The sequence below is a fragment of the Sorex araneus genome, chromosome 6 (genome assembly GCF_027595985.1).
Source record: "Sorex araneus isolate mSorAra2 chromosome 6, mSorAra2.pri, whole genome shotgun sequence".
NCBI lineage: Eukaryota > Metazoa > Chordata > Mammalia > Eulipotyphla > Soricidae > Sorex > Sorex araneus.
Genome location: NC_073307.1, coordinates 165,463,979 through 165,488,262, shown reverse-complemented (window position 1 = coordinate 165,488,262; position 24,284 = coordinate 165,463,979). Strand labels below are relative to the sequence as shown.

At 67.4% G+C, this 24,284-nt stretch overlaps 2 protein-coding genes across 4 annotated transcripts; both read left to right on the top strand.

The window, feature by feature from the left end:
• Window positions 1-6,574: 6,574 nt before the first annotated feature.
• Window positions 6,575-14,663, top strand: CLCF1 (cardiotrophin like cytokine factor 1). Of its 2 annotated transcripts, XM_055144036.1 has the most exons (3): window positions 6,575-7,786; window positions 11,562-11,728; window positions 13,284-14,663. In XM_055144036.1, exons 1-3 carry the CDS (start codon window positions 7,414-7,416, stop codon window positions 13,779-13,781), a joined length of 1,038 nt encoding a protein of 345 aa, XP_055000011.1. In that variant the 5' UTR covers window positions 6,575-7,413; the 3' UTR covers window positions 13,782-14,663. The 2 variants fall into 2 exon arrangements, 1 of the variants encoding a protein (XP_055000011.1); XR_008630797.1 differs by lacking the exons at window positions 6,575-7,786; window positions 13,284-14,663 and adding an exon at window positions 12,954-13,175 and having other exon boundaries at window positions 11,438-11,728.
• A 7,024-nt stretch (window positions 14,664-21,687) lies between these two features.
• POLD4 (DNA polymerase delta 4, accessory subunit) lies at window positions 21,688-23,106 on the top strand. 2 transcript variants are annotated; one of them, XM_055144042.1, is made up of 4 exons: window positions 21,688-21,966; window positions 22,100-22,201; window positions 22,369-22,480; window positions 22,695-23,106. In XM_055144042.1, the coding sequence occupies exons 1-4, from the start codon at window positions 21,870-21,872 to the stop codon at window positions 22,741-22,743; spliced, it is 360 nt and encodes a 119-aa protein (XP_055000017.1). In that variant the 5' UTR covers window positions 21,688-21,869; the 3' UTR covers window positions 22,744-23,106. The 2 variants fall into 2 exon arrangements, with proteins under 2 accessions (XP_055000017.1, XP_004618525.1); XM_004618468.2 differs by having other exon boundaries at window positions 22,668-23,106.
• The last annotated feature ends 1,178 nt before the right edge of the window (window positions 23,107-24,284 follow it).

Genomic DNA, 24,284 nt, shown 5'->3' with positions numbered 1-24,284 from the left:
GGCACACAGGGCCTCTCAGTCCCCGAGGGAGGCACTTGGTGGATGTCAGAGGGACCCGTTTGGGTTTTGTTTTTTGTTTGGGGCCACACCTGGTGGTGTTCAGGGCTTACTCCGAGCTCTCACTTGGGGATCACTCCTGGCGGGCCTGGGAGACCATACCAGGGTGCCGGGTTTCAAACCCGGGCTGGCTGTATGCAAGGCAAGCTCCCTGCCGCTGTTCTCATGCCAGCCCCTTGTCTGCACGAGAGGGTACAGCAGTGCGCACGACTCGGGGTGGGGACGCGGTGACAGGGGTGTAGCCCAGCACTGCACAGATGGCAGCCATCTGTGGTCTCAGGGCCTCAGTTTCTCCTGGGGTGAAGCATGAGTGTTGGAGAAGGATTCTTTTTTTTTTTTTAATTTTTTTTTTTTTGCTTTTTGGGTCACACCCAGCGATGCTCAGGGGTTACTCCTGGCTTTGCACTCAGGAATTACACCTGGCGGTGCTTGGGGGACCATATGGGATGCCGGGGATCGAACCCGGGTCGGCCGCGTGCAAGGCAAACGCCCTACCCGCTGTGCTATCGCTCCGGCCCCTGGAGGAGGATTCTTTCAGGCCCAAGGTCAGATCGTTCTTGTCCCCTGCATTAGAGGTGACACCCACCTGTTGGGATGGGGGGGGGGGCAGACAGGAAGTAGAGGAGGGTACAACTGTTTTAAAATGCTGCGATTATTTTATTTATTCTTTACATTTTGGGGTCTGGGAGCTACCTCCAGCAGTGCTCAGGGCTTACTCCTGGCTCTGTGCTCAGGGGACCATATGGAGTACCGGGGATGAACCCAGGTGGGCCATGTGCAGGGCAGGCGCCCTCGCCTATACCATGGCTCCGGCCCCATTGTGATTACTGTGACGGTGGCTGGCGGTGCTCTGGCTCTCGCTTCAAGCATTTTAAATAATTATTACTTGGGAATTAATTATTCCTGGGAAATTTCTTTCCTTTCCACTTCTCAGACGGGTAAGTGTGAAGTCAGACTCCTGGATGCTCAGAACAACTCACGCCCTGGGGGTCACGCCCTGAGTGACACACCAGCTGGTTCCATTCTGGGGTGGGGGGCTTCGGTCCCTGCTGCCCTGTCCTGCTCACCAGACCCCTGCCATGTCTAGCTACCTGGCAAATATCAAAACTCAAGATTTGCGGTATATGGAGTATGGAGAGAGCGCCTGGCACGTTTCCGCCCCGGGTTCCATCCCTGGCACCCCGTGTGGCTGGGGGTGATTCCTGAGCGGAAAGCCAGGCCTAGGCCCTGAGCACAGCTGGGGCTGGCCCAGAAGATAAAGGAAAAGAAACTCCAAGTTTGAGGTGTGGGGCCCCCGAGAGAAGGCACAGTGAGCTGGGCACACGCTGAGTGCCCGGGTTTGGTCGCGGGCACTGCCAGGAGCAACCCTTGGCAGAGGGCTGGGGGCGGTCACTGAGCATCGCCAGGTGGGGCCGATGAACAAAATTTGAGGTGTGGTTTCTACCGACTCACTCTGCAGTGTGGCGCTGAGAGGTCGTAAGTCAAGTGTTCGAACCGGGGAACCGTCTGCGGCGGACACGCTGTCATCTGCTCGCTGGCGAGAACGACTCGACGGTGTCGGCGGGGTCCCTGCTGGCTGTCGGGGGGTGGGGGGGCGCTCGGTGTGCCCCGCTGAGCAGGCTGGCTGGGAGCCAAGGCTGGAAGGCGGTGAGGACGTCTGGGGGAGCCGCTGTTCAGGCGGAGGAGCTGGTGTGCAGACGCACCCGGAGATGCTGCAAACGGGCAAGAGGCAGAGGCGGGGAAGGTGCTGAGGCAGGGCGGCACCACCGCGACAGAAACCACGCACTTGGGAAGAGACGTCCAGAGACACCCAGTCAGGGAGGTCTTCCTGAAAGCAGCGGCAGCCCGGAGGTGGAGACAAGCCAGCGGGCAGGATGAGGTGCCCGGCCCCTAGTGGAGCCAAGGGGGGGGTCGCGCATGGCTGGGGCTTTGCCCAAACGGGGTCACTGAAAGGCCAAAGGTGGCAGAGTTGGGGGTTCAATCCAGTTTGACTTGCACGGGAGCCGTGTGACCGAGTGGGCAGCGCAAGTGGGTGAGTCGGGCGCTGTCCTGCCGTCAGCCTCCCAGGTCCTAGGTGGGGTGGGGGTCACACCCAGGGGTGCTCAGGACTCCCCCAGACTCTGCACTCAGGAATTACTCCTGGCGGGGGTGGAACCCGGATCTCCATGTGCAAGGCAAGGGCCCTTCCCACTGTCTCTCGCTCCAGCAGCGCCCCCCCCCCGCCCCACCCGGGCCCTTCCGCTTCGTTGGTCTTAGGACCACACCTGGCGGTGCCTGGCTCAACACAGTGGCTCCTACCTGGGCAGATGCCCAGGGGCACCGGGCCTCAGAGATGCCTAGAGTGGTGACGGGGCGCTGACACCGTTGGGGACGAAAGGCCGGGCTGATCTCTGAACCACAGTTTCCCCTGTGGCGGGGAGAGGGCCCGGAAGGAGGCTCCTGAGTGTGGGGTGACCGAGGGCAGGGAAAGGCCCAGGCACGGAGGTGCTGCATGTGGCCAGTGCTTCAGTCCCCCCCTGAGCACTGACAGGGTGGTTCTGCTGGACCCCGTCTGAGACCTGAGACACACGGAGGCCCCGGGGACCTTGCACTGAACTGCCAGGCCAGGTTGCCAGGAGAGGCCCGCCCCAGGCTCCCTGTATACCACCTGGGAGCCCCTAAGACGACCAATCACCAGCGTGGGCGACAGAGTCCGGGAAGCCTGGGCAGGCCAGGACCCCAGCCCGAGCCGCTGTAGCAGCCCCCTCCGGCTCGGCCCTCCGCTGGGGGACAGGCTGAGCAGTGGTGTGGGCCGCCGGAGGCTGGCACGGGGCAAGGGGCTGTGCCCACCGCGTCCGGGCAGGTCTCCGTGGGCACGGCTGGAATGCTTGCTCGCTGCAGCAGGCGGCCGGTCCCCCAGAACCTGGCACGCTGGAGTTCCAGGGCCCCCTCGGAGCGCGAGTGAGGTAAGTTTAGGGCAAATCAAAGGCAGTGTGCTTCGCCCAGCGGGGGGGACGCCGATGGAACTCATTACCCCAAGATGTGGGCTCGGCTGGGAGTATAAATAGCTTCACAAAAGGTTTAGATAAATCCGTGGATGACAGCTCCATTCATGGCTAGAAGGGGAAGGAGGCTGTTTGGGGCCTGCTGGCCCCCAGGGGGCCTGGGGGAGGGCAACCTGGCCCCCTCAAGACCACCCCTCGGGACCCCTGGCAGAGGCTGGCTTCCGGCAGTGTTCCCTTGCCTGCCTGTCCCACCCCCACCCCGCCCAGCAGCCCCCCTGGGGAGAGATGCACGCTGTCCACGCTGTCCCCTGAGGGACCAGCAGAGGGAGACAGACACCACGGCCATCCTGCTCCCGGGCCAGTGGGGCAGGCGGCTCTGCCCAGGTCAGGCCTGTTCCCAGCTCCGGGGCACCCAGCAGCAGGGTGGACCGGCTCTGGCCATCACACTTCCGGCTGCCGGAGGCGGTGCTCCGGGGGTCTCTGGTCCGCAGGCCTGACCGCCAGCTCCCCCCACGGCTCCACTTCCAGGTCAACTGCCTCCCCTCTGGGCCCCCAAGTTTTTGTTTAGTTTTTGGCCCACACCAAGTGGTGCTCAGGGGTCACTCCTGGGGGGCTCAGGGCACCAGATGGGGTACCTGGGATTGAATGTGGGTCAGCCACGGCTAAGCGAGCGCCCGCCCTCCCTGCTGGGCTACCTCCAAGGCCCCCCGCGCCGAGTCCTGCGGATGGAGCCTGAGGGCCCGCAGGGCTGCACCCCTCTTCCTGCAGGAGCTGCCGCCTCTTCAGTCCGAACTCTGAGCAGTGGGTCCCCTGTCTTGGGCTTCCCCCGGGGAGTGGGGGGCGTGGGAATCACGGGAAGAACAGGGCACGTGGCCAGGTAGGCGGGGTGGGGGTGCAGAAAAGGACACGGAGGGGCCGGAGCGGTAGCACAGCGGGGAGGGCGTTTGCCTTGCACGCGGCTGACCCGGGTTCGATCCCCAGCATCCCATAGGTCCCCCAAGCACCGCCAGGAGTGATTCCTGAGTGCAGAGCCAGGAGTAACCCCTGAGCATCGCTGGGTGTGACCCAAAAAGAAAAAAAAAAAAGGAAAGAAAGGAAAGGACACGGAGAGGCCACAGCACGGCCGGTGTGCTGCTGGCCCGTCTGCCCCATCGTGAGGGACGTCACCCCCCACCCGAGCTCAGACCCGTAAGCCCGGCGAGTGGGGGACGGGCCCCGGAAGGAGGCAGGGGTGGACGGAGCAGGAGCCGCCATGACTCAGGGCTGATAAGATCTCGCAGCCCAGGGAGAGGTAACCCCACTTTCCCCACTCTCCTGCCAGGGGAGACAGTCAGGGAGCCCGCGGCGTGGGCTGGCCGGGGCAACGGAACATCCTGGGAGAACCAAGGCAAGGGAGGAGCCGGCGGGGTAGCCCCGTCACCCAGACAGCCTGGCAGCCGGGCCCTGCCGGGAGGGCAGGGAAAGGCGGGCATCGGGCCGGGGCCGGAGGGCGCGGTGTCCCGGGGGCAGGTGTGGGTGGGAGACGCGGGCACGGTGGAGTAGGGCGTGGATGAGGTAGGAGGCGGCCGGGGTTTCCGCTGATGTCACGGCCAGCTCGGGGTGAGGCAGGCCTGGGGCTCTGGGCACCACGGGAAAGGGAAAGTGCCTGAGAGCTGCCCCCCTGCCCTCGGTGCCCTCCAGGCGCCTCCCTGGAGGGCCGGCGGGGGGGCGCTGCCCCTGGCGGGGACCCAGGAGAGCTACTGAGGGCTGGGGGAGATGGGAAACTGACCACACCATCAGCCTGTGAAGGGCCCCAGAGACTGGCCCGCTGGGGGCAAGAGCTCCAGGCGGGGGCTGGCGTGGGCGTCTGGGCCTCGGGCATGTCCCCGAGTGGGTGCCCCCCGGTGTGCACCTGTGGCCTGAAGGGCAGGCGGCCCTGATCTGAGCACCCCAGCCTGTGGGCGTGCCTCTGGGAAGCTGGGGTGCTCCAGCCCCTCTCGGGAGAGCTTCGCGTGACTTCTCCGGCCTCGAGCTCATGGGAGCGCCAGCCCCCACCCTCGCCCCCAGAGGTAGCCGAATGAATGACTCGAATGAATGACTGAGGGAGGCAGCCGGGCGCGGGCAGAAGCTTCCCCCACTGGGAGCAGGACTGTGGGCCCGGGGCCCCATGCAGAGCTGGGGTGGGGGGGCCCTCCCTGCAGCTCTGGGGCCAGGGCGGGTGGGCCGGCGCCCCTCCCGCACCAACACTGACTCACCCCCACCCCCTTGGAGGGCCACTCAGTCATCACCTGGTGCCAGCCCTCCCCGCCACACCCCTAGCCGGGCTGGTGAGGCACAGGGCAGTGCCCTCCTGCGCTCACGTGCAGCCACTGTGGTGGGGGGCACCCTGGCTGTCCCACCTTGTCCACGCACCCCCTCTCTCCCTCTGTGCCCCCCCAACGGATGTCCCTTGTCGCCTCCGTGTCCTTCCCGACCTCTCAGCCCTTCCCAGGCCCACGTGACAGGAGTACCTGGGGCTCAGGGGGCAGGTGCCCCCCGCCCCGCAGCACGTCTGTCACCTGTGGCTTCCGCTCTGCCCGCCTGCTCCCACCGCGCACCCCCATTCGCACTTGGCAGCACGGCGGCACCCCCCTGCCCCCCACCCCGGCAGCTCCTAGCCTGCCGCCTTTGCCCAGACACGGCAGAGGGCACGGGCACTTGGAGAGAGGGCTGATTTTCCCCTTGGCAGTGGGGCTGGGGGGGAGGGGAGAGGCCTGGCCCCTGGGTGAGGGGAGAGGGCCGGGGTGCAAGCCCAGGCGAGAGGCCGGGGGAGAACATGACTCTCGGGCTGCTGGGGTCGCGGCCTCGTGCCAGGGGCCGTGTGGAAAGCTGAAGGTCCCCACACCCACCTGGCCTGGGTCCCCATTTCCAGCCGCAGCCCCAGTCCCCAGCACCCCAGTGCTCCCGAGGCTCCGGAACAGCTTCCCCCCACCCGCCCCAGCCCTGCAGCGCCGCCCCCACCCCCTGGCCTCGCCTGGGTCTCTCCCCGCCCCCTTCGGCCGGCCCGGGGCTGCTTTCTCTCTGACTCAGCAAGGTGCTTTATAAGGTGCAGAGGGGCTCGGCCAAATCCGAACCACATTGCAGCTCCCCCGCCCCTCGGGCCCCAGGCCGGCCCGCCGAGAGCCACCCGGCCCCTGGGCACCGCCGGCCTCGGCCCTCTGCACCCCGGCTGGGACTCAGGATCGCTGTCCCGCAGGTCCAGTGGGTGGGCTGGCGGCGGGGGGGCCCTCCAGGCGGGCGCCCGCCCCCGGCCGGCTCGCCTTCCCCGCTTTCTCTCCGTGTTCAGGGGGAAAGCAAGCGAGCAGGGGAAAAAACCGCCAACAACAAAGTCTGCCCCGCTCCAGTGAGGTAATTGAAAACAAACTTCTTCCCCACCCCCCCAGCCCCCAGTTCTCACAGTGAGGAGAGGGAAGGCTGCCCGCGCGCCCAGCACCGGGCATGACCACCGAGGCCCCGCCTCGGGCCCAGGGGCGCGGGCAGAGCTGGAGGGGGGCAAGTGGGGGGCCCCCCGCGGCAGCAGAGGGACCGCCTTCCAGGTAACCCGCCCCACCCTCGCCGGCCCGGGACCAATAATCTGCAGAAGCCGCTAGGGACCCAGCCGGCCTCGGGGACCGAGTGACCGCCCCGTGGGGACGTGGGCCTGGCTCCCCCCGGCCGCTTCCTCCACACTGTCTGCCCTGCTTGCTTGGCCGAGAGGGAGGAAGGGGGAGGCCCCAGAACTCAGGGAGGGTCCAGGCTTAGGGGTCCCCGAGGTAACCCTGCCCAGCGGGTCCCCACCCAGGCCCGCGGCAGGAGGGGGCTGGGCAATGGCCGCCACCCACAGCCTGCGAGGCCCTGCGGCCCGGCGTGGACGAGGGAAAGGATGTGCGAAGCGGGGCTGAGTGTGTCCATCGCCTCGCGGGCAGCGCGCGGGTGAGTCACCGCGAAGCCTCTACTGATTAATGAATGACAGGCCCCCGCCGAGTGAGTCCTGCCCCGGACAGGGCAGCCCCTGTGACCCGCGGGCCAGCCCCGCGCTGCCCTCTCCCGGCGCCCCCCCACCCCCCGGCATTAGTCACCTGCCCCGGCCCAGCTTTGGAAATGGGACAGGCGGCAGGGACAATAGGGCGGGGGTTGGGGGGGGGTCAGCCCAGACAAAGGGCAGCAGGAAAAACACCATCACCCGCTGGAGGCCGGCTAGCTGGCATCTGGGAAATGTGTCACTGCCTTTTCTCGGGGGAGGGGAGGGCGGGAAGGTTAGCCACGGGCAGGCCGAGGTAGGGTGCAGCGGGGACCCCCGGGTCGGCAGGGGACCCCCTGGGGGGCGCGCGGGCAGGGGCGGCTCCCCGCTTCCCGCGAGTTCGCAGACCGAGGGATGCCCTCCCCGCCCCCGGGGCGCCCGCAGGAGGCCCAGGGTGGGACCGCGCCGCCTCGCCTCACCTCACCCCCCCCTCGGTGCAGTGGGAGGGAGAGGAGCCCCAGAAGCCCTCCCTTCCTCCTCCCCCGCCTCCCCCACCCCGGGGAGGGCCGCTACAATTTGTGGTTACAGCTTTACACGTCAGAAAAAAAAAAAAAAGTTTGCAGAATGTCCCACACCGAAAAAAAAAATCCGAAACCGAGCGAAAAAAACCTGCGAGTGGGCCTGGCGGATGGGCTTATTAAGGCTCCGCGGAGCGCGGCGGCTCCACTCCGCCCGCCTCCGGGAGAGCAGCCGCGCGGCGCCCGCGGCCCCATGGACCTCCGAGCAGGTACGAGCGCCCGCCCGCCGCCCCGGCCACCTGGGGCGCGGCGGCCCGGCCGGGCGGCGGCGGCGGCGGCGGCGGGGCGCGGGCCGGCGGCGGCGGGAGGCCGCCACCCCGAGCCGCGGCGGCGCGCGGGAAGGAGGCCGGGCCGGGCCGCGCGGCAGGTAGGGCGGCGGCGGCGGCCGGGACCCCCGGCTCGGCCCCGCGGGGCCCGGGCGCGATCGGCGCGGGGGGCCACGGGCGCCGCCCGGCCGGCCGGGCAGCGGCGGCCCGGCCCGACCCGGCCCGGGGGCGGCGGGACCTGGGCAGCGGCCCGGCCGAGCCCCGCTCCCGGACCCGCCCCCGCCGCCCCCGCGGGGGAGAGCCGGCGGGCGCGGGACCGGGGGGCGCCGGGCCGGCCTCGGGCCCCGCGCGGGGTCCCCGCGCCGGCTCTAACCGCGTCCCGAGTTCCGGAAGCCCGCACCGACCCCCCGGCCCCCGCCGCCGGCTCCCGGGGCAGCAGGGGCCTCCCGGGAGGGGAGCGGAACTGGAGTCCGGCGAGAGGGGGGCGAGCGGCTGGCACGGGGCCGGCGCGGGCACTGCCCGCCGCCCGCGGCCCACCCCCAGCCGGGTGCTCGACCTGCCGGCCCGCCGGTGACACTTCACATTCCTGCCCGCAGTCCCACCTGCCCGCGGCCGGCCCGCGCCCGCCTCCCACGCCGCGGGAGAACAGCACCCTTTCAGAGCACCCACGCCGCCCCGCGCCCCTGCCCTGCCCTCTGCGCCGGCGCCGGCTCCTGCCACCTCTGCAGCCTCAGTCAGGAGCCCCGGGAAGCTCCCGCCTCACAGGCTGGGGGCTGCCCCCGCCTTCCCTGGGCCTCGCAGTCTGGAGGAGAAAGGGGGTCGGCTGGAGGGCAGCGCCTGCAGAACCCCAGTTGGGCTCACCCAGGCCCCCCAACCCCGTCACCCAGGTGCCCCGGGAAGCTGGGGGGCTCCTGACAGCCCAGGCCCGTGCGCACCCACTCTCTCCGACCCTTCGGGAGCACAAGGGAAGGGGCAGCCAGCCCAGAGCAGGGAGACTGTTTTGGGGGGCCACTCCAGGAGGTGGCACCCCAGGAGCCTCTGCGGGTCTCCTCCAATGGGCCTGGTAGCACCCCCGCCCCCCAAGCCCCCTGGACCACTTCCGCCCCTCCCGTCCCCCCGGGGCAGGCTCCCCCAAGTACACCAGGTGCTGGCCCTGGTGCAGCCCCAGTCGGGCAGCCTGTGGCCGGCGCGAGGGCTCTTAGCCATGGGCCAGGTGGAGTGTCCCCCACCCCGGGGGAGGTCAGCCCCAGGGCCACAGGCCAGTGCTGCGGGAAGCTGTTCCTGGACACGCGACTTGCGTGCGTGGGCCGAGTGCGTGTGCAGGAGGGGCCCGGTTCCCAGGGCCCGGGGATCTGGATGGAATTAGGGGCTGGCCCAGCGGGCGGGGGGCCGGGCTGGGGGCTGGGGGCTGCAACAGGAAACGTGAGCTGCACTCATTAGCTCCTCACGTGCTCGGCGGATTTATAAACACAGAGGAAGCCGGGATGTAAACAATCCGTGGGCAGCGGCCAGAGGCAGAGCCGGGGCGGGGGTGGGCAGGGGGCCAGGCGGGGAGGGGGTGCAGGACCCAGCGCCCCCCTCTCGCTGCCGGTCCACCTGCATGCCACAGGCTGGACGAGGAGGAGGCTGCAGGGGGGGGGCCCTAGCTGACACCCAGCCCAGGTGTCCTGCCCCCAAGACTCGGGTGGGGGGGCTGTCGTGCCCGTCCCTGTGTCCCTGTCTCCCTGTCTCTTACCTGGCGTCTCCTCCCCCTGCCTCTCGCCACCTTCCCTGTCTTGGGCTCTCCCTGCCGGTCAGCCGGATCCTCCTGCTCCCCCCCACCCCCAGCCTGCAGTGACACAGTTACCTCAGAACTGAAATATTCCTGGAAACACCGGCCTTGTCTGGTTAATTTCACGAGCCGTTTTTCTGCCCAGATGACTTCGCTCTTGTTTATCCAAAGGCTTCTCCCCCTGCTGTCCCTGCGCCCCGGGGCCAGCCTCCCCAGGGATGTCCCCCAGGGCCCAGAGCTGGGTGCCCGGGCGAGGCAGAGCCTGGCCCCAGAACTCGGGGGCAGGGTGTCCGGCAGCTGGGCCGCGGGCACTGCCTCTCAGTGTGGGCCAGGGCGCCCTGCAGCCCTGGAGCCTCCTTCCGGCCCGCCGCCTTGCCCTGCCCGGCAGGTCCTGTGCCTCCAGAGGTCCCCCCGTGCTGTCCCGCAGAGCCGGGAGCTGGCGCGGTGCCCGGCCAGGCCGCGGGGCAGCCAGGCTCGCGTGCGGAGGTCAGCGGAGGGCTGGCAGGAGAGCGGCCAGCAGCCAGGGCTCAGGACAGGGAGGGGCCGCGCAGCACCTGCTGCCCCCTCACCCTCAGCGGATGCCCACGGCAGGCCAGGCAGCCCCCAGGGTCAGCCCTGTCCCCGGGGGGGCGGGAGGCCCGAGAGAGGGGTGCCCTGCGGACACCGGGGCTGCTGCAGCCGGAACCGCTAACCTGCGGCCGGCTGGAGCCGCCGGAGCCACGTGCTGCCGCCGAAAACCTGCAAGTCTAGAATAGGAACTAGGCAGAAAGCGCCCAGGCCCACCCCTCCCGCACTGGCCGTCCCGTCCTGCCGCGGAGGGAGGTGCCGCCGCCCCCCCTGACATCTCCATTAAGAGCGCACGGCAGCCCCGCCAGCCCTCGCCTGCCCGGGCCTAACCACATCCCCCAGCTGGACTCTAACCTCAAACCTCAGCCTGCCAAGTCCCGAGACCAAGGCAACCTGCAGCTTTCGCAGAACTGCAACGGCGCTTCGCTGCCCCCCGGCTCCTGGCCTAGTGCTCTTGACCTTGGACCTCCAGAGGGCGGGAAACAGTCTGGATCCCGGCCGCCTCTCGCCTTCCTCAGACGAGCGAGCTCTGGCTCCCTGCACGTTAGGGCCCCCCTCCCCTCAAATCTTCAGCCACACAGTCCCTGCCCCGGGACCCAGTTTCTGCTGCCGGCGAACGCTAAGGGTTCATGCAGCCCGGGTGGTTCTTTTTTTTTTTGGGGGGGGGGTCACGCCTGGCGATGAACAGGGGTTACTCCTGGCTTTGCACTCAGGAATCACCACTGGCGGTGCTCAGGGGACCATATGGGATGCTGGGATTCGAACCCGGGTCGGCCGGGTGCAAGGCAAACGCCCTACCCTATTGCCCCGGCCCCCAGCCGGGGTGGTTCTTGCAGCCGGTGCCCTAGCTGAGACGGGCAGACGCACTCACCAGAGCAGCACCCCCACCCCGCCCTCTCCGCAGCCCAGAAGGTTCGCTCCTCAGTGCTCTGAGCCCCGTACCACCTCCACCTGCTCGCTGGCATCCGACTACCCCTCCTCCCTCTCTCCCGCCACTGTCCCCTTCCAGCTGTGGGCCAGGAGCACTGCGTGGGGGGGTGCCCAGCTCGTTACACTTCCCCCCCTCCCCGTGTCAGCGCCGAGACCATGACCCCTCTCAGCCGACACGCATGTACTCCCCGTGATATACGGCCAGACATGCACACACGTGCACACGCACACGCAGGCCAAGTCCTTGTCCTCAGACACATGCCTCTGTGCGCGCACACTCCGGGGCCAGGAACGCTCCCCTCCTCCACCCCCTCCGCGTGCATCTGGCGTCCCCCCCGCCCCCCACTGCCTCCCGGCCCAAGGTGGGGACAGACACCTGAGGTGCTGCCAGCTGCCTCCCCAGCCGGCCCAGCCGCTCTCACGCTGCCGTCCTGTCCTGTCCATCCCCAGGGGACTCGTGGGGGGTGCTCGCCTGCCTGTGTACTGTGCTCTGGCACCTCCCCGCGGTGCCGGCCCTCAACCGCACTGGGGACCCCGGGCCCGGGCCCTCCATCCAGAAAACCTACGACCTCACCCGCTACCTGGAGCACCAACTCCGCAGCCTGGCCGGGACCTATGTGAGTACCCAGGGCAGCTGGGGGAGGGAGGGGGGAGTCGGGGGGACCCTCACGGTAGGCCTTGCGATACGGGGGGCGGTCCCGGTGAGCAGTGGGGCGAGGAGGAGGAAGGCTCCTGGGGCCCAGCCGCCTTCAGGTCTGAGGTACCTCCTGCCCATCCCCCCCCGCGCCCCCCTCTTCCCCATGCCTGGCCCCAGGACCAGGCATGTGGGCAGGCCTCGCACCCGCCTTGGCCCACTGCCCCACTGGCTGCCGGCCCAGCCGCCCGCCTCCCCCTGGGGGCCGGGGAAGTCTCCTCTGTTTACACCGTGTTGTGGTGTCTCTTGCACGGGTGGGGCTGGGTGGGGATGGGGGGCCCCACCCCCTGCCTGTGTTCCAGCTCGCCTCTGCCCCGGACCTGGGGCCCTGCTGCTCCGGACCCCTGGGCCTCCCTTCCCGCTGCCTCTCCCGTCCCAGCTGGGCCTCCTAAGGGGGCTTTGGGGGGAAGGGGTCTGTGGGGAGCCCCGACGGGCCCAGAGAGCCCGGGAGAGGCGGGAGGAGGGTCCGGGCTGCTGTGGCCCGTGGGGAACCGGCCTCTCCCCGCATTTGTCTTCCACATCCCAGCCCCTGCTCCAGAGCCAGCGGGGGGAAGGAGGCGGGCGGCGGGGAGCTGGCTGGGGCCCCAGGATACACCGAGGAAATTAGTTTGTCTCTCCGCTTGTCAGCGTGTGGACCTCCCCCTGGGCCCTTGCCTAGCCCAGGCCTCGCCCCTGCACCGGCTCCCTGGGCCCCCGGCCTCTCCCCGGAGGGCTGGCAAGGCTGTCCTCTCCCCGCCCCGCTTCCTGCCCAGCCCTGGCGCCTGCCTCAGTTTCTGCCCCCTGCCCCGGCTCCCGCGGACCCGTCTGGGGGTGCTCGTGGGGGACCCCGGGCTCTCCGACGGTGAGGGAGGCGGCTGGTCCTGATGCCACGGACGCTCCCTTGCTCTCCCCTCCACCCTTCTCTCCTGGCTTCCCCCAACCTTTGCTGGACTCCGCTACCCCTCTAGTTCCCGACCCTTTTTTGCGCCTGGCTCTCCCTGCCAAATTTCTCGAAGGAGTAGTCTCCAGCCTCTGCCTCCACTTCCTCTCCAGCCACTCGCTCCTTAACCCCCTGCGATCTGGCTCCCAGGCCCTGGGAAGGGTCCGGCCCGCCGCAGGCGCCCGCCGGCCGGCCGCCGGCACCTCTAAGGCTCGTCTCTGTTTTGCAGCCACTCTTGACCGCTGCTGCCTCCTTGAACCCCTCTTCTTGGCTCTGCGCTCTCCTGGTCCACTTCTGCCTCTGAAGCCGGGCCCCCGGCCTCCTCTTCCTCTCTGCCCTGCCCGGGCGCCTCTCCCCAGGCTGGCACCCGCAGCCCGGCGGCACTGCGACCCTCCTGTGGGGTTTCCTCTCTCTGCACCTCTCCACGCGGGACACCCCCGCGGCTTCAACCAGCACCTCCCGGCCAGCACAGGCCGCCCTTGGAGAGCCCCCGGGGGCGGCGGCACAGAAACCGCCGCCGCCCTCCTCCCCCCTGCCCATCGCCCTCTCCTTTTCGCAGCTGAACTACCTGGGCCCCCCTTTCAACGAACCGGACTTCAACCCGCCCCGGCTGGGCGCCGAGACTCTGCCCAGGGCCACCGTCAACTTGGACGTGTGGCGGAGTCTCAATGACAAACTGCGCCTGACCCAGAACTACGAGGCCTACAGTCACCTCCTGTGCTACCTGCGCGGCCTCACGCGCCAGGCGGCCACGGCTGAGCTGCGCCGCGGCCTGGCTCACTTCTGCACCAGCCTGCAGGGGCTGCTGGGCAGCATTGCGGGCGTGATGGCCGCCCTGGGCTACCCGCTGCCCCAGCCGCGGCCTGGCGGGGAGTCGGCGTGGGCGCCGGGCCCCGCGCACAGCGACTTCCTGCAGAAGATGGACGACTTCTGGCTGCTCAAGGAGCTGCAGACCTGGCTGTGGCGCTCGGCCAAGGACTTCAACCGGCTCAAGAAGAAGGTGCCACCGCCGCCCTCGGCCGCCGTGACCCTGCCCCTGCCGGCCCGCGGCTTCTGAGCTGGGCCCCTCCCACCTCCGCTGACCCCGGCCTGCTCGGGCCAGGAACCCTGGGTGCCCGTGCGGTGGGGCGAGTGGGCGCGAGCCTGTCCCTGCCCGCTGCGGGCGGGCGGGGGTGGGGGGGCGAGAGACCCGTCCCCCTCCCTGCTTCCCGGAGGCCACCAGGTCTGGGGAAGAGGTGCAATAGACTCATCCCGTCGCCCAGCTCCGGCTGTCCTGGGAAGCCAGCCGGGAGAGCGGGGACGGGCCGCCACAGCACGTGCCTTTTTGGGGTCAAGCCCTTTGGCTGCCCCAGTTCCCAGGGTGGGGGCTCCCCCCCCACCCCAATTACTCAGCCCGCCGGGTTCGGGAAGCACACGGGATGGCGAGTCCGGACAGGAAGAGCCAGGGTTCTACCTGGGAGCGGTGGGGTGTGCCCCGGGGTGCCTGACACGCAGACCTTGGGGGGGGGGGCCGGGAGGAGGCTGGCCAGGGGCGCGCACAGCTCGGGAGCAGGCCCCTTGGCTCTCTTGCCGGCACCGGGCTGCCCCCTCTCGGACCCCCTTCCCGGGGCATCTGTGGGTTGCCCAGGCTGGGGGCGGGCAGCCACAGCCACAGAATTTCCTGAAAGTTTACATTGCCGTAGCATCTTGGGGGGTGGGGGACTGCTCCCCCAGGCCCTGCTCCCCAGGCCCACCCACTCATGCCTCTAAGTTTGTTGTATTAATATTTATTTATTTGGAGATGTTATTTATTAGATGATATTTATTGCAGAATTTCTATTCTTGTATTAACAAATAAAATGCTTGCCCCAAGCTCCCTGCCTCACTGGCTTCGCCCTTCCAGGCTCGCTCCCTCGCCCTCCGCCCCGGGGGGTCTTAGGGTGCCAAAGGCCAGGCAAGAGGCTCCCTCCAGCCCATCCTGCCCCTGTAGCCCACCTCACCGCCCCGTCCTCCACACCCTGCTCCATTCACTCGCCATCACCTCTTGGGAGTCCTGCCTCTTGCTGGCCTGTCTCCCTGCCCAGCGACGCTCACTCCAAGTGCTCAGCCTGGGGGCCTCGTCATTGGTCCAGGGCCCAAGTCTCAGCTCTGACCATTTCTCCTTCCAACTTGAGGCAGCCAAGGGGCAGAGCCTGGCGTGGGCCAGGGGACGGGCCGGGGCGCCCAGCTCAGCTCCATCCTGGGATTACAGTGAGATGGGCAGATGCCTGACGCTCTCTGGCCCGGTCTGGTTTGTGAGAGGCGGGCAGGGACACCCCGCACTAGCTTCTCGCGTAGAGAACGGTAACGACACAGGTACAGCTCAGCTGGCTGCCGCACAGACGCAGCGCAGACGCCCAGCTTTGTACGCAGGCCAGGGCCAGGCGGTTGCCATGGTCACTCACCAGGGACTCGGGGGACCCAGCCGCTGGCTAGCTGAGCTACCTGCTTGCAGTCACATATGGGACAGGGGCCTCCTGGGGAGGGGCCAGAGCAGGACGGAAACAACAGTGACATCTGTCGTCTGTTCATCTGTCTGTTGACAGAAACTTAGAAAGACCCCGATAAGCCGGTGGTCTCCCGGGGAAGAGACTGGCCGGAAGCAGTGGGATGGGACCAGAGGGGGCTGCGGTAGTGCCAGGCTGGCTCTGTGCAATGCCCTGGCTTGCTGGGCCCAAGAACCTGGGTCTGCCCAAAGGGTGGGCGACCTTCCGGCAGGGCCTGACCAAGGGCCCTGCCGAGAGATGGCCACGGGCATGGAGTGACTCTGCAGGCTGGCGGCCGGCTGTGTGCCGGGCAGCAGGTAAGAGGCAGGTGGAACACAAGGAGGGCAGCGGGGGGACCCACTTCTGAGCTGTGCGCCTTGTGGGGCCATGCATGGGCCTCCCCATCCCTGTCCCTCAGCTTTCAAGCCAAACCAGCGGCGGCCGGGTTAGACCCCAGCCCCATGAGGTCCCCCGCGCACTGCCAGGAGCAGCCCTGGAGCACTGTAGCGTGTGGGCAGAGAGAACATCCTGCTGGAGAGAGAGGACGGGGCGTGCCTTGCATGTGGCTGACCCTGATTCCATCCCCCGCACAGAGCCAGGAGTAAGCCCTGAGCACCTAGGTGGGGATGACCCAAACCAACCAAAACCTGGGGCCAGAGCGGTAGTACAGCGGGGAGGGCGTTTGCCTTGCATGTGGCCGACCCGGGTTCGATCCCTGGCATCCCATATTGTCCCCCAAGCACTGCTGGGAGTGATTCCTGAGTGCAGAGCCAGGAGTAACCCCTGTGCATCACTGGGTGTGACCCAAAAAAGCAACAAACAAAAACAAACAAAACAACCAAAATCCAGAAGGGAGACTGGAGCCGCCCCTCCGGCACTGAGGATGAGGTGGGCCTGAAAAAGGGCAGAAGGGGTCAGGATGGAGGGGGGCCTGGCGGGGGGGGGGGTGCGCTGCTGCCGCCTCTGCTTCTCCAGGGCTGGGCAACTGTGGGGCTTAAGCGCAGGCATGAGGCAGGAGCCAGCTTCCATTTGGGGGGATGCGCAGGAGCCGGGCTAGGTCGGTCTGTGCCTCCCTCTCATGCAGGCCACCTCCTACAGGCAGGTGCCCCCGTTTATTCATCTGTGTACCTTAGCACACTGCGGGGCCCAGAGGAAAATACTAGAATGTATTTGGGGTGCTGGGGCTGGAGCAATAGCACAGCAAGTCGGGCGTTTGCTTTGCATGCAGCCGACCCGGGTTTGATTCCCAGCATCCCATATGGTGTGACCCAAAAAGCAAAAAAAAAAAAGAATGTATTTGGGGTGAGGGGGGTGATTTGAGCCTTACCTGGCAGTGCTCAAGGGCCATTCCTGGCTCTGTGCTCGCTCCAGTGGTGCTGGAAATCCAATCCAGGCGCAGGCGAAGCCTGCTTGGTCCTCCGAGTCACAGCCCCGAGCTGAAATGTATCGAAGGAGCATCATATCAAGACAATGACATATTAAAGGGCTATTTTGGGGGGGGTCTCCCAAGCAGTGCTCAGAATCCTAGGGGTCCCCTTCCAAGTATTCTCGGCCAACTGGGCCAGTTAAATGCAAAGGTCCAAGGGCTGGAGCAATAGCACAGCAGGTAGGGCATTTGCTTTGCATGCGGCCAACCCAGGTTCGATTCCCAGCATCCCATATGATCCCCTGAGCACTGCCAGGAGTGATTCCTGAGTGCAGAGCCAGGAGTAACCCCTGTGTATCACCGGGTGTGACCAAAAAAGAAAATAAATAATAAATAAATAAATGCAAGTGTCCAAGGATGTGGGGCTGCTCTGGCCCTGGGGTGCCGGGACCATTCCGGCCACCCAGCAGCGTGGGCGGCTGCTGCAGTGTTCATGGGGCAGCAGATCCATAGCGTCAGATGCCCCCTAGAAACTGAGAGGAAGAAGTGGGGGCTCCCCCGGCTCTGGCAGGCTAGAAGTCCCTGGGGACTTTGACAGGGTGCACCCACGGATGGGAGCAGTAGAGAGGATGGTCACGGGCCCCCCAGCCCTCCGGGTGATGCCCGCGCTGTTCGGCAACGGAACTGGGCTAAGCCCGGGCTGGCTGTGGGCTGAGGGCAGGAAGGGAGGGAGGCAGAGAAGCGAACTCGGGCAAGCGGGGGGACACCGGAGTGGCTGCGTGACAGTCCATCTGGCCTAGGTGGGGACACTTCGCAGCAGGCCAGGATGGTTAGAGGAGGGGAGGGGGGGCAGGCAGGGCTCCCAGCAGACAGAGGGAGCGGGGACGGGCGGGGGGGCGGCGGTGAAGGAGAGCTGGCAGAAATCCTGAAATCACACCCCACAGGTGGGCAGGGTGCCAGTCGCCCTGTGGGGCCGAGGTGGGGCCAGGCAAGTGACGGCCCTGGAGCCTTTCCGAATGCCCGTCACTGCATCCCTCGGCCCCCAGCCGCTGCCGCAGGGGAGCTGGTATGCGTTGGGGGTGACCTCTTTTTGTTTGTTTGTTTGTTTGTTTTTAGGGCCACACCCAGGGGCTACTCTCGACTCTGCACCCAGAAATCACTCCTGGGGAACCTCCTTAGGATGGTCTTATAGTCAGGGGCTGGGGGGACAGTACAGCAGGGAGGGTGTGTGCCTTGCACATGGCCGACCCAGGTTCGATCCCCGGCACCTCGTACGGTCCCCCACGTCACTGAAAATAATTCGTAGTGCAGAGCCAGAGGCCAGGAACCCAGAGGGGGAGTTGAGAATCTGGGACACCTGGGGCTCTGAACGGCACCGTTTCTCCCGGGACAGCGAGCTGTGAAGGTCACAGGAAGCAGACAGTCCTCCTCTTACTGGGAAGAGCACTGAGAAGGGGCGGGGGGCACACGGACACCCCCCTGAGGTTCAGAGGAGGCAGCCCGCGGCTTGGGGGGAAAGGGTAGGAGTTGGTATGGAAGCGGCTGAGCGAACGGGGTGGGGAAACAGAAAAGTGGCTGAGCAGGGCCTGTACATGCAGAACTCAGGGCCTCCCTGGTATGTGGGGACCACAGCCAAACACTCATCTGACCCAGACACACACACGTGTGCTCACACACTCACACACTCTCACACGCACACACCCATACACACACGCTCTCGCACTCAGACATACACTCACACCCCCACTCCCACTCACCCGAGGGGCTCTCTGTCCCCCCCGCCCAGACAGACGGCAGGACCTGAGTGGCCTGGGGCGTGAGTCGCTGTCAACCCTTTGTGTCTTCCATTTTGGAGGTCCCGGTGTCAGCCTGGCCGCCCAGTTTCCCAGCAGAGGACAAAGCCCCCTCTCCCCCCCGTCTTGAGGGGGGAGAGGTCGGGGTGGAGCCACTGATGGGGTCCCTCAGTTGGGTGAGCTCAGGGGTCACCTCGCAGGCCCAGCGTCCTCCCAGTCAGACAAAGTCTGACACCTGGTGGCCAAGTGGGGAATGGCCTGAGGGGGGCCCTTGGCAAGTCTCAGACTGGGGGGACTGGGGGGCCATGGCGGGGTGCGGGGGCTGCAGCCAGGGAGGTCAAGGTGAAGGGGAGACGGGAGGGAGGGTGCGGCCAGCAGGCAGGCGTGGGGCTTCACCTGAGCAGGAGAGATGGGGCGGCTGGGAGGGCCCAGGGAAGGCTCCCCGGGTGCCTGCGGAGCTCGGCGCGTGTGAGTTCGTGAGCAGGGGGGCGGGGGGGAGTCTGTCTGGCTGCCCAGAGCCTCCGGCACAAAGTGGGTGGTAGGGCCTGAGGCCTGAGGAAGGGGGGCATCGGGAGGGAAAGGAGAGCCGGTGACGCCCCGCAGCCGACTGGGCCTCAGGCAGCTGTTTCCCCTTACCTGCCTACCCCCCCACTCAGTGGCCCTGCCCACAGGCCCCCTCTCGAGCTGGGGGAGGGGTGCTTCAGGCGCCTGTGCCGAGCGGAGGCCCCCCCACGCTGTCATATTGTCTGAGCTAAGCCGGGCCTAATCCCCCTTCCATCTGGAGCGGTTGGTGGGCCTCAGCCCGTGCGGCGGCTGGGCCCCTCTCCGTTCTTTCCTTCCTCTCCTCCCTCCCACCTCTCTGAGTCACAGCCGGCATCCCCAGGGGTTCCTGCTGCCTCTGAACTCAGGACTCACTCCTGGCAGTGCTCTGGGACTGTGTGGGGTGCCGGGGATTGAACCTGGGTCGGCAGCGTGCAAGGCAAGCGCCCTCCCTGCTGTGGATCGCTCTGGCCCCTCCTCTCCTTCTCTCCTGGGTTCTGACCAGTGTGTGACGGTGGCCAGGAGGCCAGGGCCTGGAGCGTTTGCTCCCAGGTCAGCCAAGGTCACTCCTAGGGTCTGGGCAGCAGCCTCTGGGCATCACGGCTGACCCGGGAGCCCATGTCTCAGGAGGCTCCCCCTGAGCCCCCGGGTCTGGCTGTTAGAGCCCCTGGACACTGGGCAGGGCCACAGACGGCTGCCCACAGAGCGACGGACAGAGGTTCCCAGAAGGAAGGGGATGGGGGAGCGGGGGCAGGAAAGCAGGAAGAGTTCCAAGGTTAGGCAGGCCCAGGGCTGGCCCGGGTGCCAAGCACAGCTCCAGAGCCGGAAGCAGTTGAGGGCGGGAGGCCCACCCCAGGGGGGGGTCCCGAACCCAGGCCCCACACCTGTGGGCTGCCAGGCGGAGGCGGAGAGCCAACCCTCAGACCTGAGCTGAAGCCCACCCCCATTCTCCCCCGGGGAGGCTAACGGCGGGGGGGGGGGGGGGCTGAAGTCCATGGAGGCACTTTCCAGATGGGGCGGATGCTGACAGGGCCAGGCAGGGGTGAGGCCGGGTGGCGGGGAAGGACCGAGCAGGGTGCCAGAGGGAAGGAAGGACGCGGCCCCCGGGCCGGCAGCAGGGCCGCTGTGGGCGCCCAGAGGCACACCCCATTTCACGCTCCCTGGGCGGCGGCTGGGCCCCACGGCTATCAGCTTTCAGGGGTGGGAGGGACCAGGAATGAGGAGGGGTCGGCCCCACCCAGGGCTCCCCACTCCCTCAGGGCTTTGTGGGCTCGGATCTGGGTGCCCACATCTCTGAGAACGCCCTTGGCGGTGTGCGGGGGGGGGGGGGGTGGCCAGCCAGGTTCCACGGAGGGCCTGCAGGGACCCCTCGTCCCCCTCCACGGCTACAAGGCCATGGTTCCCCTGAGGTGGGACCCTCAGTGTCCCCCGGCAGAGAGGGGATTAGAAAGGTCCCACCGGAACAGTGAGGCGGGGAAGGGCTGCACCTGGGTCCTCAGGGAGGTGGCCGGGATGCCCAGGGCCCATCCTGTCCTCTCTGGAGCCTGTGGGCTCGGCCGGGGCCCCACCTCCCTCTAGCCCAGACCCCGGAGTGGCGGCCAGGCAGGAAGAAGCGGGTGGCATCTCCAGCGGGCAGTTCCAGCTGGCTGGTCCCCATGCCGGCTCCCTAGCTCCCACTGGCCAGTCCTTCAGCCTGCTGCCAGGAAGCTGGTGAGGGGGAGGCAGGAGCAGGGGTGAGTCAGCAGGACAGGAGGGGGAAGAACAAAGGTCATGGAAGATTGAGAGACACTGTTTATAACAGCCCCCCTCCGGGAGGTCCGAGTCATCTCTAACCCTCCTCCCCACTCTTCTGGGCATCAGGAATGTCATCCTCCTCTCACAGTGCCGAGAGCTGGGGGTCCCCGGGTCCCAGAGCGCAAAGGGCGGAGGCCGAGCTGGGCGTTCTCCACCTCTAGGAAGCAGTTCCGTCTGCTTCGGCTGAGTGAGTGTGTGGGAAAGCACTCGGGCCCAAGCGGACGTGGCAGGCTTAGCGCCACAGAAGTGCCAGGCCCCTGGTGGCTATTTTACGCTCACACTAGAGGCAGAGATGGGGCCATTTTCCGGATGAAGAACTGAGTCCAAACGTGCGGGCCCTGGGCTCCCGGGGCCTTCGGGCCTCGCTGTGAAGGCAGGGGCTGTCTGTTGGCGCCATCCCAGCAGACCCACCCGGCATACAAGGCTAGCCTGAGCTAAGGGGCAGCGCCAGGGGGTGGAGACTGAGTACGACGCTTTCAGAACCACGGCCCTCCGGGTCTCCAGGGGCCCGTGGGGGTGGGGTGGGAGCAGAGAAAGGGCTGGATTAGCCCGAAGTCTCTTCGGACCTCCAGACCTGCCCCCCCACCCTCACCCCACCCCAGGATTGCGGGCCAAGGGGCGGGAGGGGAAGGCTCCAGCTGGGCTCTTGGGAGTTGCAAACCGGCCACGGGGATTAGCGAGGCTGAAAGAACATTTGCCTAGGAAGGGAAAACGGGAAGTGAAAGGCCGGGACTAACGTTTTATGGTCCCGGGGGACCCATTGCGGAACAAGGCGGGGTAGGTGGTAGGAGGTGGCGCGGCCTGGGGCATCTCGACAGGTCCCTCTCGCCCCTCGCTCCCCCACAACACAGCTGCAGCCGCGGCCCCGCCCCGGCCGCCCGCTATTGGCTGGCGTGAGGTCCCGCCCACCGGGGGCGGCCTGCCATTGGCTAGGGCTGTGAAATTGACAAGGAAAGGGTGGGGTGGGAGTGGCGTCATTCCCCGGAAGCGGCGCGCTTCTGGGCCCGTCTGGGTCATCGTCTGCCCACCGCCGGCCCCTGGCCCGGCGCCCCTATCTCGCTCTCCCAGCAGCTGTCTCTCTCGTGCCCACGGCCCGTCTCCCTCCGTCCCCGCCGTCGCCGCCTTCTCCGCCTGCCTGGGTGGCCGCCATGGGCCGGAAACGGCTCATCACCGACTCCTACCCCATAGTGAAGAGGAGGGAGGACCCTACTGGGCCCACCAAGGGGGAGCTGGCCCCCGAGCCAGGTCTCTGAGGTCCGGGTGGGGTCGGGGGGCACGCGGCGGGACAGGAGAGGCCCTGGGCTCACAGGCAAGGGGAGAATGCCCAGGTGAGGCCAGGGAGGAGAGGGCAGGGCCTGAGGGCAGCGTGTCATTCCAGGGGAAGAGCCCCAGCCCGAGGCCCTGCCCCTGAGTGTGGACGACGCCGACCTGGAGCTGCTGAGGCAGTTCGACCTGGCCTGGCAGTTCGGCCCCTGCACAGGTGAGCGGCCCACAGCCAGCCCTGACGCCCACTGTGTCCAGCACAGCGCGGCCCTCCCAGCCCTCCTGGGCACTGTGCCTTGGGACTGGGGGGAGGGCGGCTCCAGACCCCCCCCTCCCCAGCTGAACTCTTCGTGGAAGCCCAGGACATTATCCCCACCTTGGCAGGCATCACCCGGCTGCAGCGCTGGCTCCGAGCAGAGCAGATGGGCTTGGAGCCTCCCCGAGAGGTGCTCCAGGTGTTGCAGACCCACCCCGGAGACCCCCGGTACCAGTGCAGGTCAGAGGCACAGCAGGATGGACTGGACGGGGTGGGCTGTCGGGGCAGGGGCGGCGGGCAGCACTCCCCTGACCTGAGCTGGGAGTGGAGCGCGAGGGTTGGGGGTGGTCTTCAAGGCACTGGCCAGTTTTTACCTGGACATGGGACCAGAGGCCAAGCTGACACTCTCTGCCTTCGCTCACCACAGCCTCTGGCATCTCTATCCCCTTTGAAGCACCGCCTGGAACCGCCTTCCCGACTCCCGAGACCTGCAGGACAGATGACACAGCCAGTGGCCGTCCCTCAGCTCCGACGGAGTCTCCCGGCTAAGGAAAGGCTGGATCTGGAGGGCTCCCAGCTCCTGAGACCAGACTCGCTGCCCAAGGACAGGGACCTGGCTGGGACCCTTCCAGGGCCTGTGGCCCCGCCTCCCCGCAACACTGGGGCTTGGGGGTGCAGCCGATGAGGCACTAACCTCTGCTCAGACACAGGCCGGTGAAGATGGACCCTCGCCCAAAGCTGGCAATCTCTGGGCAGAACTGGCTGAGCCCCCGGGGCACGGTTTCACTCGTGTTTATTAATAAAGGACACTGGGCCCTCTCGTGTGACTTGGCTCTGGCCGGCTCAGGTGGGAGAGCGCCAGCCCAGCTCCTGTTCCCTGCCCTGCCCCCTGCTGCCTAGCCCTGGTCCTGAGAGGGCGGAAACACCTGAGACACACGGGGCCTCGCCACGGCCGAGCAGCCTGTGGTGCCCCCTGGTGGTGCCCAGAGAAACTGACCAGGGAAACCCACCAGATGTGCCACCGGGCCTGCTCAGCGTCCCTGCCAGGGAGGAAGGTTCTGCCAGGAGGATGGATCCAGGGGGACCATGACTCATTCCCAACAAGTACCTCAGCGCCCCACACTGGGCGACCCCCAGGGAGGCGGGAGGCCATCCTGCCAGCGATAGCTCGGGTGCTGGAGGACACTCCTCGCAGGCGAGCCCAGGGCTCAATGCTCAGAGGTGCACTTCAGGGAGTGACCCGGGCAGGGACTTCCGGGCACCACCTCGAGCAAGTCCCAAGAGCCGCTGGGTGTGGCCCCCGACAGACCCAGGTAATAGAAGGCAGTGGAGACCCAGAGTTCCCGGCAGGGCGAGCGAGAGCAGAGTCAGTGCATAGGGGCCGTGGGCTGGGGAGGAGCCCAGCAAGAGGGGCTTCTTAGGGGGCTCCTGACACTTCCATCCAGAGGTTGCCCAGGGACCTGAACATGGGACAAGGCCGAGGGAGGGAAGGAGCCTTTTCTCCCCCTCTTTCTGGCACTGACTTGCCTGAGTACCTAATTTGGGGGTTTCCAGGCGGGGCAGAGGCGAGCACCCCAGCGACCCTGAGCAAGCAGGCCAGAGAGGCTGCTGCCGGGGCCCTGTGGTGTCAGGACGGAACCGGGTTCGGTTCTCAGGGAAGTGAAGAGGGGCGGTGCTGGCCACGGCAGCATCCTTCGCACCCGTGCCAGGCCCGAGCACCTGTGTGTGTCCAGGCCGAAGAGTGCCTCTCGAGCCACGCTGGGCCTGCAGTAACCCCCCGACACCGTGTCTGGCGGTCAGCAGCAGCGGGCCAGAGGCCAGACGTGCCCAAGGCTGGCCGGGTGGGAGCAAACCAACGCGAACGCCGGAGGTTAGGGCGGGCTCGAGGAGAAACTTCCCGGGTGGGAATGGACGGCAAGGGCAGGCGAGGACCACCTGCGCTGAGCGGGAACGCTGCCTCCCCCTGCGGGCACCAGCCCGGCCTTACCTGTGGCGCTGGGAGGGTCTGCGGGCTGCGGCTCTCGCCGGGAGAGTCTTAGTTTCT

Bases quoted from the DNA above. Each gene is read 5' to 3' on its own strand.
- CLCF1 (XM_055144036.1), top strand. From the start codon at position 7,414: ATGCCCTCCCCGCCCCCGGGGCGCCCGCAGGAGGCCCAGGGTGGGACC. The intron at 7,787-11,561 runs GTACGAGCGCCC...GTCCATCCCCAG, and splicing joins CCCCATGGACCTCCGAGCAG to GGGACTCGTGGGGGGTGCTC. The intron at 11,729-13,283 runs GTGAGTACCCAG...TCCTTTTCGCAG, and splicing joins GCAGCCTGGCCGGGACCTAT to CTGAACTACCTGGGCCCCCC.
- POLD4 (XM_055144042.1), top strand. From the start codon at position 21,870: ATGGGCCGGAAACGGCTCATCACCGACTCCTACCCCATAGTGAAGAGG. The intron at 22,202-22,368 runs GTGAGCGGCCCA...CCACCTTGGCAG, and splicing joins GCAGTTCGGCCCCTGCACAG to GCATCACCCGGCTGCAGCGC. The intron at 22,481-22,694 runs GTCAGAGGCACA...TCCCCTTTGAAG, and splicing joins GACCCCCGGTACCAGTGCAG to CACCGCCTGGAACCGCCTTC.